The sequence below is a fragment of the Mus caroli genome, chromosome 19 (assembly GCF_900094665.2).
Source record: "Mus caroli chromosome 19, CAROLI_EIJ_v1.1, whole genome shotgun sequence".
Classification (NCBI taxonomy): Eukaryota; Metazoa; Chordata; class Mammalia; order Rodentia; family Muridae; genus Mus; species Mus caroli.
Window position 1 is genome coordinate 24,843,517 of NC_034588.1, and position 11,695 is coordinate 24,855,211.

The following is an 11,695-nucleotide window of genomic DNA, read 5'->3' on the forward strand; positions in this document are numbered from 1 at the left end:
ATATTTTCCACAATAACATAACAAATAATTGGTGAATAGCATATTTAATGTACATAGCTGCCAATGTCATGAGCAAAAAGACTGCTTTTATTTTATTAATGTCAGAGTGGAAAGAATCCCATTTCTTTAAAAGTTCAGGTCACTAGTAAGGCTCATTGAATGTAGGTAGTATAACAGTGCCAACTACTTCTAACAATATGTGTAGTAGCATTTACATCTACAATTACAGAACTCTCTGCTTGTTACAACGTGATTACTGAAAAAGTTATGAGTGATGTACGCAGTTTCCAGTCACTTCATGGTGGGTGCACTGCTTGTGCAGTTATTATTTTTTCCTCAAATCCTAGTCAACCATGAGCGTTAATGGAAACTGAGTTTGTAGTTCTGAAGATGACACAGGTGAGAGAGTATGCTTTTATACAGGATTTGAACTCTACTTGAAACCACAATCAACTCTTTTCAAATTCTAGGCAACAATGAAAGGGAATGGTCTGCAATTAGAGGTCTGAATATTTTTTGGCTATATGCAGAGGACTTTAGTCTTGAGTAGAATAATTCTGCATGGTTGACTAGTGTTCTTGCAATTAGTTTATTAAAGGTGTCATAACTGTAGTTTATCTTTTAAAAATAATACTGGAAAAGATGGAAGACAGGTCAGTTCCCCTTCACTGCAATGTCACTCTAAGCTTCTTACATGCAATATTGCTATGCTGTATGGTTTTTATTTGACAAATTTAAATAAAATTAGGATCACTCCTGATTGCAACATCAATCCCCAAAATTTCTTGGGTGGTATGTATGAGAACAAAAGCATCCGTAGTTGTCTCCATTTGACTTACTAGGAATGGGTCTAAGGACGTCGGGGATGAGAATCTCCACCAAAGCCTGGTACATCCCATGGTCACAGTTACACATCCATTTCAGGATAGACTCATGTTTGCACAGAGTTATCAGCTTTGCTTTCGGAAGTCGACTTTCTATTTCACTCAGATTGCTGGTGTGAATAAATGTTGCAAATGAATAGATGGCAAATGAGGATAAAACAGAAAATGGACTTTAAAAATAATTTATCAAATATTACTGAGGTTAGAACTATACCATCATTGCACTGGTGTCATATGGCTGGATATATATGGATGTATATATACAAACGCACCCCCAGGGCTACTTATGTACATTAATATTTTCTTATGGTCTGAGAGGCAGCTAGGATAGTAGTCCACTAGCATGACATTGAGCTAATAGTCCCCAAATCAATAAGATGGGAGCCACACACACTAAAATCTCAGGAGAGCAGTCTGTAGTTTATTCTTAGATTTGGTCAAAGTGTCAATCTACTCAGTGTTATCAGGTGAAGTTCACAACTGGTATACATACACATCTCTAGCTCATTAGCAGTGACATCTACTTCATCATGAAAATAAATCAGAAAGGCATATTGATTCTGACCTTGATTCCGTAATGGTAGTGCCGTCAGTTGGAGTAGATGGGGAATAGCGCCAGAATGTTTGCCACAGTTTTTCTATCAGGCTAAACTGAAGATTCACAACAACGTCCAATATTGCCTAGAAACAAAAGGACCAAACCATAATACTTCCTTTACTTCTCCTGGTCTTTTACTTTACCATAAGCTTTTTTCTGCTAAGGTGGCTATATTTCCTACGTGATATAAATCATCCCATATGTATTTGACCCTTTTCAGGACTGTGATTTACTGCAGTGATTTACACTATCCACAGTGATTTACTATCCACATTTGTCTAGTGAACCTTAGAAATCTGGCCACTCCAAAAAGCAATGTCTAATGACAAAAAGCATCAAAGACACACTGCATATTCAAGACTTTGCTAGATACAAAGGACAGACAATACCTAACTAGCTATTACATTAATTACATATTGAAATGACAACATATTGCATTTTGGAGATATAGTAAAACAATATAAAAATCAAGTAATAATTTGGTCAATCATTTACATTCTGAAATACTAACAGCATTATATTCCAATGTTTCAGTAACAGAAGAACTAAAAATAAGGAGTGATGATTTGCCTGTATAGTGTGTTCTTGTTGACATGAAAACAGATTAAAATTTAAATACTCCAAAACAAAAGCGCAAACACTCCCTCCTAATGTTTACATTGCTCCCATGCTGAAACAACACACTGTATAATCAGGTTGTTTGGTGGTTTGTGTGGTGTCTCCCAGTATTCTTGGGCATTTGAATATTTAGTCCTCAATTGGCAGCACTATTTAGGGAAGCTTAGGAGGTGTGGCCTTCCTAGAGGACACATGTCACTGAAGGCAGGCTTTCAGACTTTAAAGACTTGTGCTGTTTCAAGTTCTCTGTGTTCTGTGCTCATGATTCTAGATATGAACCTTTATCTTCTTGTTCATGCTGCCCCGCCTCTGCTAGCTGCCATGTCTCCCTGCCATGACAGTCCCCTTGGAGACCATAAACCAAATAAATTCTTCTCTAAGTTTCTAAGTCATGGTGTTCTATTGCATCAATAGAAAAACAAACAAACAAACAAACAAACAAACAAACAAACAAACCCAGTTAAGTAATCAACTGGATTTAAAAGTTAATATTTTGTTCTTATTATTTTCATTTTCGGTGATGCAAATTGAATCTCAAATATAGAAAAGATGATACAAGCATCGATAAATGGTTTATGTATTGTATTCCTTTAATGCCGTGTAACATTTCAAAGGCTTGGGAAAAGAAGTGAAAATTAATAATCTGTTTATAATCTTCATATTCTATTTTTAAATGACAAGATATAACATTAAAAACCTATTAAATGTGAAAGTAATTAATATCTTATCTTGCTTCCATGTTACATTCCATATCTAATCCAAGGTAATGTAATCAGGACATTCCACACAAACATGCCCACAGGCTAACCTGATCTAAATAATCCCTCATTGAGACTCTCATCCAGGATCATTCTAGAGAACTTGACAAGTTGACAGCTGAAACTGTTACACACACACACACACACACACACACACACACACACCCCACTGCCTACTCCAGACCAGGAAGGACAAAGTATTCCAAACATCTGTGTTCTTAGGTGGATAACCACTGGCCATCCAAGAAAGCAGAGGTTAAGAGTGATCAGATACTCAAGTGTGGAAGATGGGGGATAAGGTTGAGCTAAGTCTTCCAAGGCTGTGGATCATGGGTCCTCACCAGGTAGAGGTAACATAAACAGGAGTCAAGAGGCCTCCATGCACTGACACCTTTCTGAGATGAAAAGGGATATCCACAGAGCTATATTTGGCTACATAATAACTTTTAGTCCCCCCGAGAGCATACAATTTTACTTATACTCCTTTATATATATAATCAGCTTTAATTATGGTTTTCTAACTGTGGGGTCCTTGCCTTGAGTTTTAATTCAAATTTAGCTTCTAGAACTATTTTCTAGGTGTATCAACTTTCTGTTTTCTTCTATTGATGATGTTAGTAACTGTAATTTCCTCTACTAACTTTAGATGAACACACTTAATTTCATTCTGCCACTGAAACCACTTTGTAATAGAACCTTCAGATAACAACAAACATGAAGTCAAAGAAAATTTAATTCTGTGATTATGCTGAATGTTAAAAGGCTGAAGTGTAAGCAGTGTGAGTCAGTAAAATGGGTTTGGTCCCATCAATAACTGAGAACTAAGAAGAATCCCATCAGGATCTATGAAAGTGCCCAGAAGGCAGAGAAAATGGGGATAACCTAGGGCCCATCTGAGTTTTTAGGAAAAAGTAAACTGTAACATCATAAAAATTCTAGCATATGTGTCATGTGTGATGCTCGGGCCTTGAAGAATATGCTAGAGAACACGCTCAGGCTAACTCAGACATAAAGCATGGGTGCAGGAGACATGTTCTGAGACCTAGCAGGGAATGCTATACATTGTCACATAGTGAAAATGAAGTAATCTAATTATAAAACCTTCAGTAAGATTAAAAAAAAAAAAACACAAAAGGCCTGCTCTGAAAACAAAGTAAACATATGGAAAAATCAAAACCTCCAGAAGGAAATTCTTACAACTGCAGCTTAGGCCATATTCCATGAGATATCTTTAAAAATACTTTGATAAACATATTACAAGAATTCCAAATAGCATAATAATTCTTTCTTAAAAATAAATCATAGAAAATATGAAGTGAAATATGGCAAAAATTCGGTGTATCATAAATCTAGTATGCTCTAATTACTCTCCAATGACCTTGGAAATGGTAACAACACCAGCCTCATCCAAGGCAGCTTTGTAAGTGACTAAACTATGATTATTTTCCAAATATTTAGGCAAGCAGAAATTAAAATAGTCTATATTCTACTGGTTTAGGGCAAATGACTACAGGATTCAATCTGAGATCCAGGCAGCTTTATTTAAAATTTTAAAATGTAATAGAAAATAAAATTAGAATTTTGTTTTCTAAGTCCACCACTCTGTTCCATGAGAGATGGCATGAGCATTGATAACTTAGAAACAAGCAGGGTATATTGTGTGGACTGTTATATCCTACACAGATAAATGATGAGAGCCCCTATGTCATCATATGTGTATTTATTCATTACAACAAGAATTTTCATGAAAATTTTATAATCTAAAGACTATTTCAATCTTTTTGGAGGAGTCTGTTGCTTAGAATGATCTCACTGTACCCTCTTTAGCAATGTAAATAATTATACTCCAATTTATACGCCGAATAAATATGAGTCACTCAAAAACTCTTGAATTATATTTTTATAAGCTAAGCTACTTACAGTCAGTTTAATCTGAATACAGATAACTGAGGAGTTGTTTAAAGAATCTTCAAATCATTTTCACTGAATACAATAGTTGTAAAATTTTCTCACATATATAAAAATGATGTAGAAACACCCCAATACTCAAAGAACTCTCAATGGGAGATGAATACCAGCCGGCTTATATCATGCCAGAGTGTTGGAGATAAATAAGGTGAGATAGAGAAGACTCAATTCAGCAAAATGTTGATAAGAAGAGGACTCTTCCTAGAATGTCACTAACCTAGCATCTCTGACAAGCACTTGGGTTCACTCAAGCAATCTATTTCTTGACCATGATGGGGGAAAATCTATACATGCTTTAAGCTGAAACTTATCCTTCACTGTCAACCTTCAGGAGGGATTGACTAGAAACCACAGGCTACTCTGTAATTTGCAGGCAGATCTTACAAATCTACTAGGATAAAGCTACTTAAAATTTAAAACCACTTAAGAGACCTCCTTTCTACCAGGTGAATTCAAGATACACTGATGTCCTGGAATGGAGAAAGCCCTCCTCCTAGACAATGACACAGATCTGATGAGTGAGAGAGCAGGAGTAGAGTTATAAAACACCAAGAAAATCCTAAGTAACCCTCAAACAATCTATGTGTGTTTTAAGCAAAATTTCCTATTTCACCATTCACTGTCAACACATAGAAGGATTTTCTAGAAATCACTGGGTAATCCTTAAATTGCAGGCACATCACAAATTCGCCTAAGATAAAGAGACTTGCATTCTAAAGTCAGTCTAAAGAATCCACGCCCACAAGAGAAGACCAAAAGCACTTATTAAATATTTTTACATTGTTTTTAGTAGAACCACACATTTGTGATATTCAAAAGGGTTCACTGAAAAACTGACTCTCCTAAACATGATGTTGCAAAGTTCTTCATTAGTTACTTCTTCATTACTGTGATGAAACACCATGATCAAGACACTTTACAAAAGAAAGTTCATTTGGGCTTATGGTTCCAGAGGGTTAGAGCCCATAATAGTGGAACAAAGGCATGGTGGCAGGAGCAATAAGAAAAGGGCTCATTTTGAATTGCCCGCACAAAACAAAAAGAGCAAACAAAAAATAGTGGGGGCCTTTGAACTCTTAAGGCCCATCTCCAGTGACATACATTCCCCAAGAAGACTCCAGCTCCTAAGCTTCCCCAAATAGCAGCACTAACTGGGACAAAGGATTCAAATACAAGAGTACGGGGCACATCACTCAAACTATATTCACTTTCTGACCCTCATATTAGCACAGCCATATCATAAAGCAAAATACATTTAGTTGAATTTTTAAAGTTCTCACAGTTTTTCAGTCACAACATTGCTCAAAAGTTCAAGCCCAGAGTTTCTTCTGAGATTCAAAGCAATCTCTTAATTGTAATCCCATGTAAAATCAAAATCACACACTTCTAACATATAAGGGCACAGAATATATATCACTATTCTAAGAGGAAAAATGGGCAATAGCAAGATGATACTGTATCAAAACATGACTGAAAAAAAGGCAGGGCAAACATCAAACTCTCTGATGTCACTAACTGATGTCAATAGGCTTAGATATCTTTGCACCTCCAACTCTATTGCTTGTGTCCTCTCTTGAGCTGGTTCCACATCTCAAGTGCAGCTCTCCTTGGCAGGTGTCTCATGAACCTGCCATGTCCAACATTTTAGGGTGTCCACTATAAGGCACCGTTCGTTTATAGTTTCAAACAATGGCCTTTCAGGTCCCTTCCCTCTCGGAACTTCTAGGTAGGGACTGCCTCATTTACTTGGCCTCATCAGCTCTGTGAAAACAGAGTAAGATTCCACAACTTCTTCATCTTTCATGACATCACAAGCCATCCCCACACAGCCAACACTGAAAAGTTAGGCTGCTGGCTCAGGATATACCCTGACCCCTTGATTTGCATTGGCAGCAGCTTTTGACTGAGGTTGCTTTCCAGGAGCCCAAGAAAACACCTTATGCTTTCTGGACAAGTTGTAGCTTAGCTGGATGAGATCTTGCTCTGAGAGCACCTTCCCTTTATTGGATTGTAGATCTGACTATCCTAAAGGGTGGAATCTCCTTAATAATTGCAGTCTCTCTGTACAAGCCTTGTCAACAACACTAAGCTTATTAGTATTCTTTGGTCTCTGCATTTTATATTTCTTTCTGCACCTTTTGTTCTTTCTCATTGTTGACCTGTTAGGAGTGATTACAAGTAAATACGAGATTCAGTTGATATTGTGATGTGTTGCAATCTCCTCTGCTAATAAAGTAAGTTCCTTACTTTTAAATTTAGCCTCAGGCAAGTTCTTAGGGCACGGGCAGAAAGCAGCCAATTCTTTGCCTAAATATCACAGAACAATCTATAGTTCGCTTGCTAATATTGTCACACTCTGAAACCTCTTTAGCTAGGCCTGACAGTCCACACAGCTCTCAGCGCTGCTGTCCTCCCGGCTTTTACTACATTGGCCCCATTATGTCTTATTTGCACCTTTTCACCAGTTTTCTTACCCAAAGTTCCATAGTTTTCATGTTCTTCCAGAAAACAACATGGTCAACAGGGCATTCTTCCCAGCAATGCCCTACTCTCTGGAATCAATTTCTGTATTAGTTACTTTTCTGTTGTGATTAAACACCACAATCAAGACAACTTATAGAAGAAAGAGTTTATTTGGGAGAGTGGTTCCAGATGATTAATCCCATAGTATGGAATCAGGAGTAGAAAGTGAAGGGTTCACAACTTGAACCATAGTCACAAAGCAGAAGGCACAAACTTGAAATGGCACAAATAGTTAAACTCTCCAAGCCCACAGGTAGTGACATACGAATAAGGCCACAATTTCTAGGATTCCCTAAAACACCACTGCCCACTCGGACAAAGTGTTTAAGTACCCAAGAGTATGGAGTGATTTAAACCACCTCAGATATTATTAACATTTTCTTATTCTTTCTTATGGAGATATTTATGTAAGGTCTCTTTCACTCAAAGGCCAACATGTCTTATGAGTATTCTGCATTTTTCCTTTTGCTTTAATATTAAACCCTAGAGCTCACCTCATTTTAGATAATTTATTGTTTTCAATCCTATCAGCATATAATAATTTGACATACAGATTATAGTAGACTTATTGAAGCTATAAGCAATCTCTTTGATCAAAAGAATAATGCAATATACCTTTGTACATTTGATGTGTTACCCATATGTAAGTATTTCTGTAGGACAGAGACCGAGAAGTAGAATTGCTGTAGTAAGAGATATAATGATCAGTTTTAGAGAATAAAATGGGTTCTAACTCTCACTCACCCTTCACTTTCCACTGAGACAAGAAAGAAGAAGGATTTTTATTAGTGTTCAAAGAAATGCTCAAAACAGCTAGTATGACTACTCTGTTCTCTAGGGAAACAAACTTGATTATTTTGTCTTAACAAGTTATGTGGCAAAACTTAGCATGTGCCCAGACTACACTTCAAAGTCTTACCTCACAGTGCTCTCGATAAAGACTCTGCAGTGACTTGATATCCTCAAAGGTAGTACCATCTGGCAGGGAAGAGATTTCAACTTCTCCAAACTCTGGAAGTGCTCGAGATGCATCTGTTACCATGACAACACAACAGAAAAAAAGCTATTGTGGATGGTGTCAATTACAGATTAATGAGGGAAATTTTCAGAAGACTAAAAGGAAAGAAAATGCGGAGACCAGAGGGCCAAAGATCACTGACTTTCAAGCTAATATTTTCTAGCCAGACTTAGAAACATTTTCAGCATATGATGGAAGAATGAATGGAGTATACTTGTGAATTTTGTATTAACTAAGCTTTACACTAATTAAAATGGGTATTGTATAGGCTCTTGGGGAAAAAAAAACCACCTGAGCTTGCCAGTAGGAATTTTAGTTATTTTTATTATTATGCTATCAAACTACATAAAAATAAACATAGCCTTAAACTTATTATGTTCATCTTTTAAATAATCATAAGATGAAAGCTATAAAACTAAACAGCCCAAAGTACAAAAATAGCATTAAATTAAGAACATTAATTTGATGTGATGGATGATACTATCCTGTAACCAAATTATGTCTCACAACATGAACATGGTGTCGATGACTGTAGCACAAGTCTCTTGAGGATTACGTTTACACCAGCCTCTGCTTTCTGGTGGCTATCTTCCCCAACACACTTCTGTATTCAAATCACTAGGACACTTGCTGTTGCTCATTTAGCCCTCTCTTGATGACACTGTAATTTACAAGCACATACTCTTTCTCTTTTCTCATTAGCCCTAGACAATTGGAAATATACTTGGTATGTTCTTTACCATAAATTCAAAATTAAATGAAGAATGGTATTCATTTATAAGCTCTAGGAAATAAATATAAAATGTTTTACATTCTTTGAATAGAAAAGCTGAATTATAACTACAAAATAAAAAAGTAATATTGTTTAAAGCTCAATGGTCAAATATAGCTGAGCACTTTGGTTTATAAAATGCTTCCTTAACAGTTTCAAGCTCAGAAGTTTTCTAACCTGTAAGTCTATTCCAGCTATTTCTGTTGGCAATTCACATACACACACACCATGCGCACTTGCACACACACACACACACACACACACACACACACACAGGCACATACATGCACGCAGACACACATGCATACATACAAAGACACGCATGCACACATACATACATACAGACACATATACAAACACACACAGACACACATATGTGCACACAGATACACAAACACATACACACACACACACATGTATACACATACACTCTGAAAGCAACTCTTTATATTGACCCAGTGTTTGGAGATTATGTATTCTCATCTACGTAATAGCTGCCAATTGAACTTCCACTTTTGTTCCTTGGGCTCTAGCATAAATATTCAAATGTTCAAGTTCTACTTGTAAACACTTTCGGGAACAAGAAATGTATATTATTTCTATAAAATTATAAACATAGGAAGCACTGCAATTAATTTAAAAAGAATAAAATATTTCAACTTTATAACTTTTTGAATTTAACATATGGATATGCAACTTTGTGTGCAGGAAATGAGAATTCTTTTGGATTTGACATTACTTCTGAAGTACACAACATGATTTTGATCACAAAAGCCAACTGTAATATAAACTCTTGAAAACACTTGATTTCAACACACTGAGATTTTTAAGGCAGATGCATTCAAGATTCCATATAGCTTAATATTTCAAAAGAGATGAACCAGAGCTCTCATTTGACGTCATAGTTTCAGCACCGAATCACCTCCCCCTTTATGTGGAGTTAACATCTGACAACATTCTACTTGGAAAAGAGACGACTATTTTTCTCTTCAAAATCCTAAAAGCAACTAATACGCATTACACCTTAACATACCTAAAAACTGTTGATGATGTTGACTTTGGGCAATTACAGTTTGCTCAACAGATGTGCCTGTCTGTTGGCCACTTCCTGTGAAACCATCTGCAACCCCATCCACTTTCTGCATAGGCTTGTACCTAAAAATATTAGATGGGAAACAAACAAACAAACAAACCAAATTATTCCTTGCTTTATTACACTACCCAATCTTTTAAGGCGTTCAGTTTTAATCTAGTTCTGCTAATGTCCAGATACTTGCTGAATGTTTCTTCTTGATACACTCATGAAGTTCTGTGTAGACATTTTTTCCAATTGTGAAATGAAAAAGGGAAGGGCAATCAGAAATAAAGTCATTTGTGAAAGTCCAGAAATTGATGTAAGAATGAAATAATTGTGAGATATTTCTTTGACAGCAGAGGCAAAGGTGTTTGTGTAGTTGTGGTACCTATTGTGAACATAATTTGTAGCGGCCATTGGCTCCAGGTAAAACATATAAATCCATTGGAACTTCATTCTAAACCAAGATCAAAGAGTTTGCAAAGAAATGTCAATGGAGGCTTTCAGTTAATAGACTTAAAATAAGACCCACCTAAAATCTTATGATACTGCTTTTCATATTTCCTAAAGTCTCGTATGCATCTCAGCACATTCATCTCCCTTGATTCTTATCAACAGCTGCACATACAAAGGCCAGAAGCTTCAGTATGCAACAAAACAAGAAGTCATCTATACACCTAGTTTACCTAATTAGATGTTAGAGGACGTGGGGTAGGGTTTAGCTCTCAGTGTTAGGACACTTGACTAGCAAACACAAGGCCCTGGGTTTCCCCCTAAGACCAGGGAAAATTATCATATGCATAAAAAGTAATCAAAGTCAGAAAACTTTTAGGTTCTACTTCCAAACTTTATGTACATTCTTTGCTAATAAAATAGACAAAATGTGCTACAAATGAGGCCAAACATTACATCAGTATCCTACCAGCACTATACCATCACCACACCATCCTTACTACCATCAGCACCACCATCATTACCATTACTACCAGCACCACCAGTAGCAGCACCATTGCCACCATCACAAGCATTACACCATCAGCACCAGCATCAGCACCACCATCAGCAGCATCACTACTACCACCAGTATAAGCACCACCAGCAAAAATATCACCATACACCATAAAGCATGCCATCCTTACCATCAGCACTATTAGCATCACTACCATCACCAACATCAGCACTCCCACACCACCACAAGCATCACTATCATCAGTACTCCCACACCACCACAAGCATCACCACCATCACCAACATCAGCACTCCCACACCACCACAAGCATCACTATCATCAGTACTCCCACACCACCACAAGCATCACCGCCATCACCAACATCAGTACTCCCACACCACCACAAGCATCACCGCCATCACCAACATCAGCACTCCCACACCACCACAAGCATCACCACCATCACCACCATCAGCACTCTCACACCACCACAAGCATCACCACCATCACCACCATCAGCACTCTCACACCA

At 37.1% G+C, this 11,695-nt stretch overlaps 1 protein-coding gene across 8 annotated transcripts in view; it reads right to left on the reverse strand.

Moving 5' to 3' along the window:
- Window positions 1-11,695, reverse strand: part of Rfx3 (regulatory factor X3) — a 252,375-nt gene that overhangs the window by 42,562 nt on the left and 198,118 nt on the right. For 7 of the 8 annotated variants that reach the window (XM_029472433.1, XM_029472434.1, XM_029472432.1 and 4 more), the window contains 4 exons: window positions 10,173-10,294; window positions 8,269-8,381; window positions 1,450-1,565; window positions 840-994 (listed from right to left, as the gene is read on the reverse strand). In XM_029472433.1, coding sequence (XP_029328293.1) covers window positions 840-994; window positions 1,450-1,565; window positions 8,269-8,381; window positions 10,173-10,294 — 506 coding nt within the window. The remainder of the gene's footprint in view (window positions 1-839; window positions 995-1,449; window positions 1,566-8,268; window positions 8,382-10,172; window positions 10,295-11,695) is intronic. The other variant, XM_029472435.1, reaches the window with a different exon arrangement.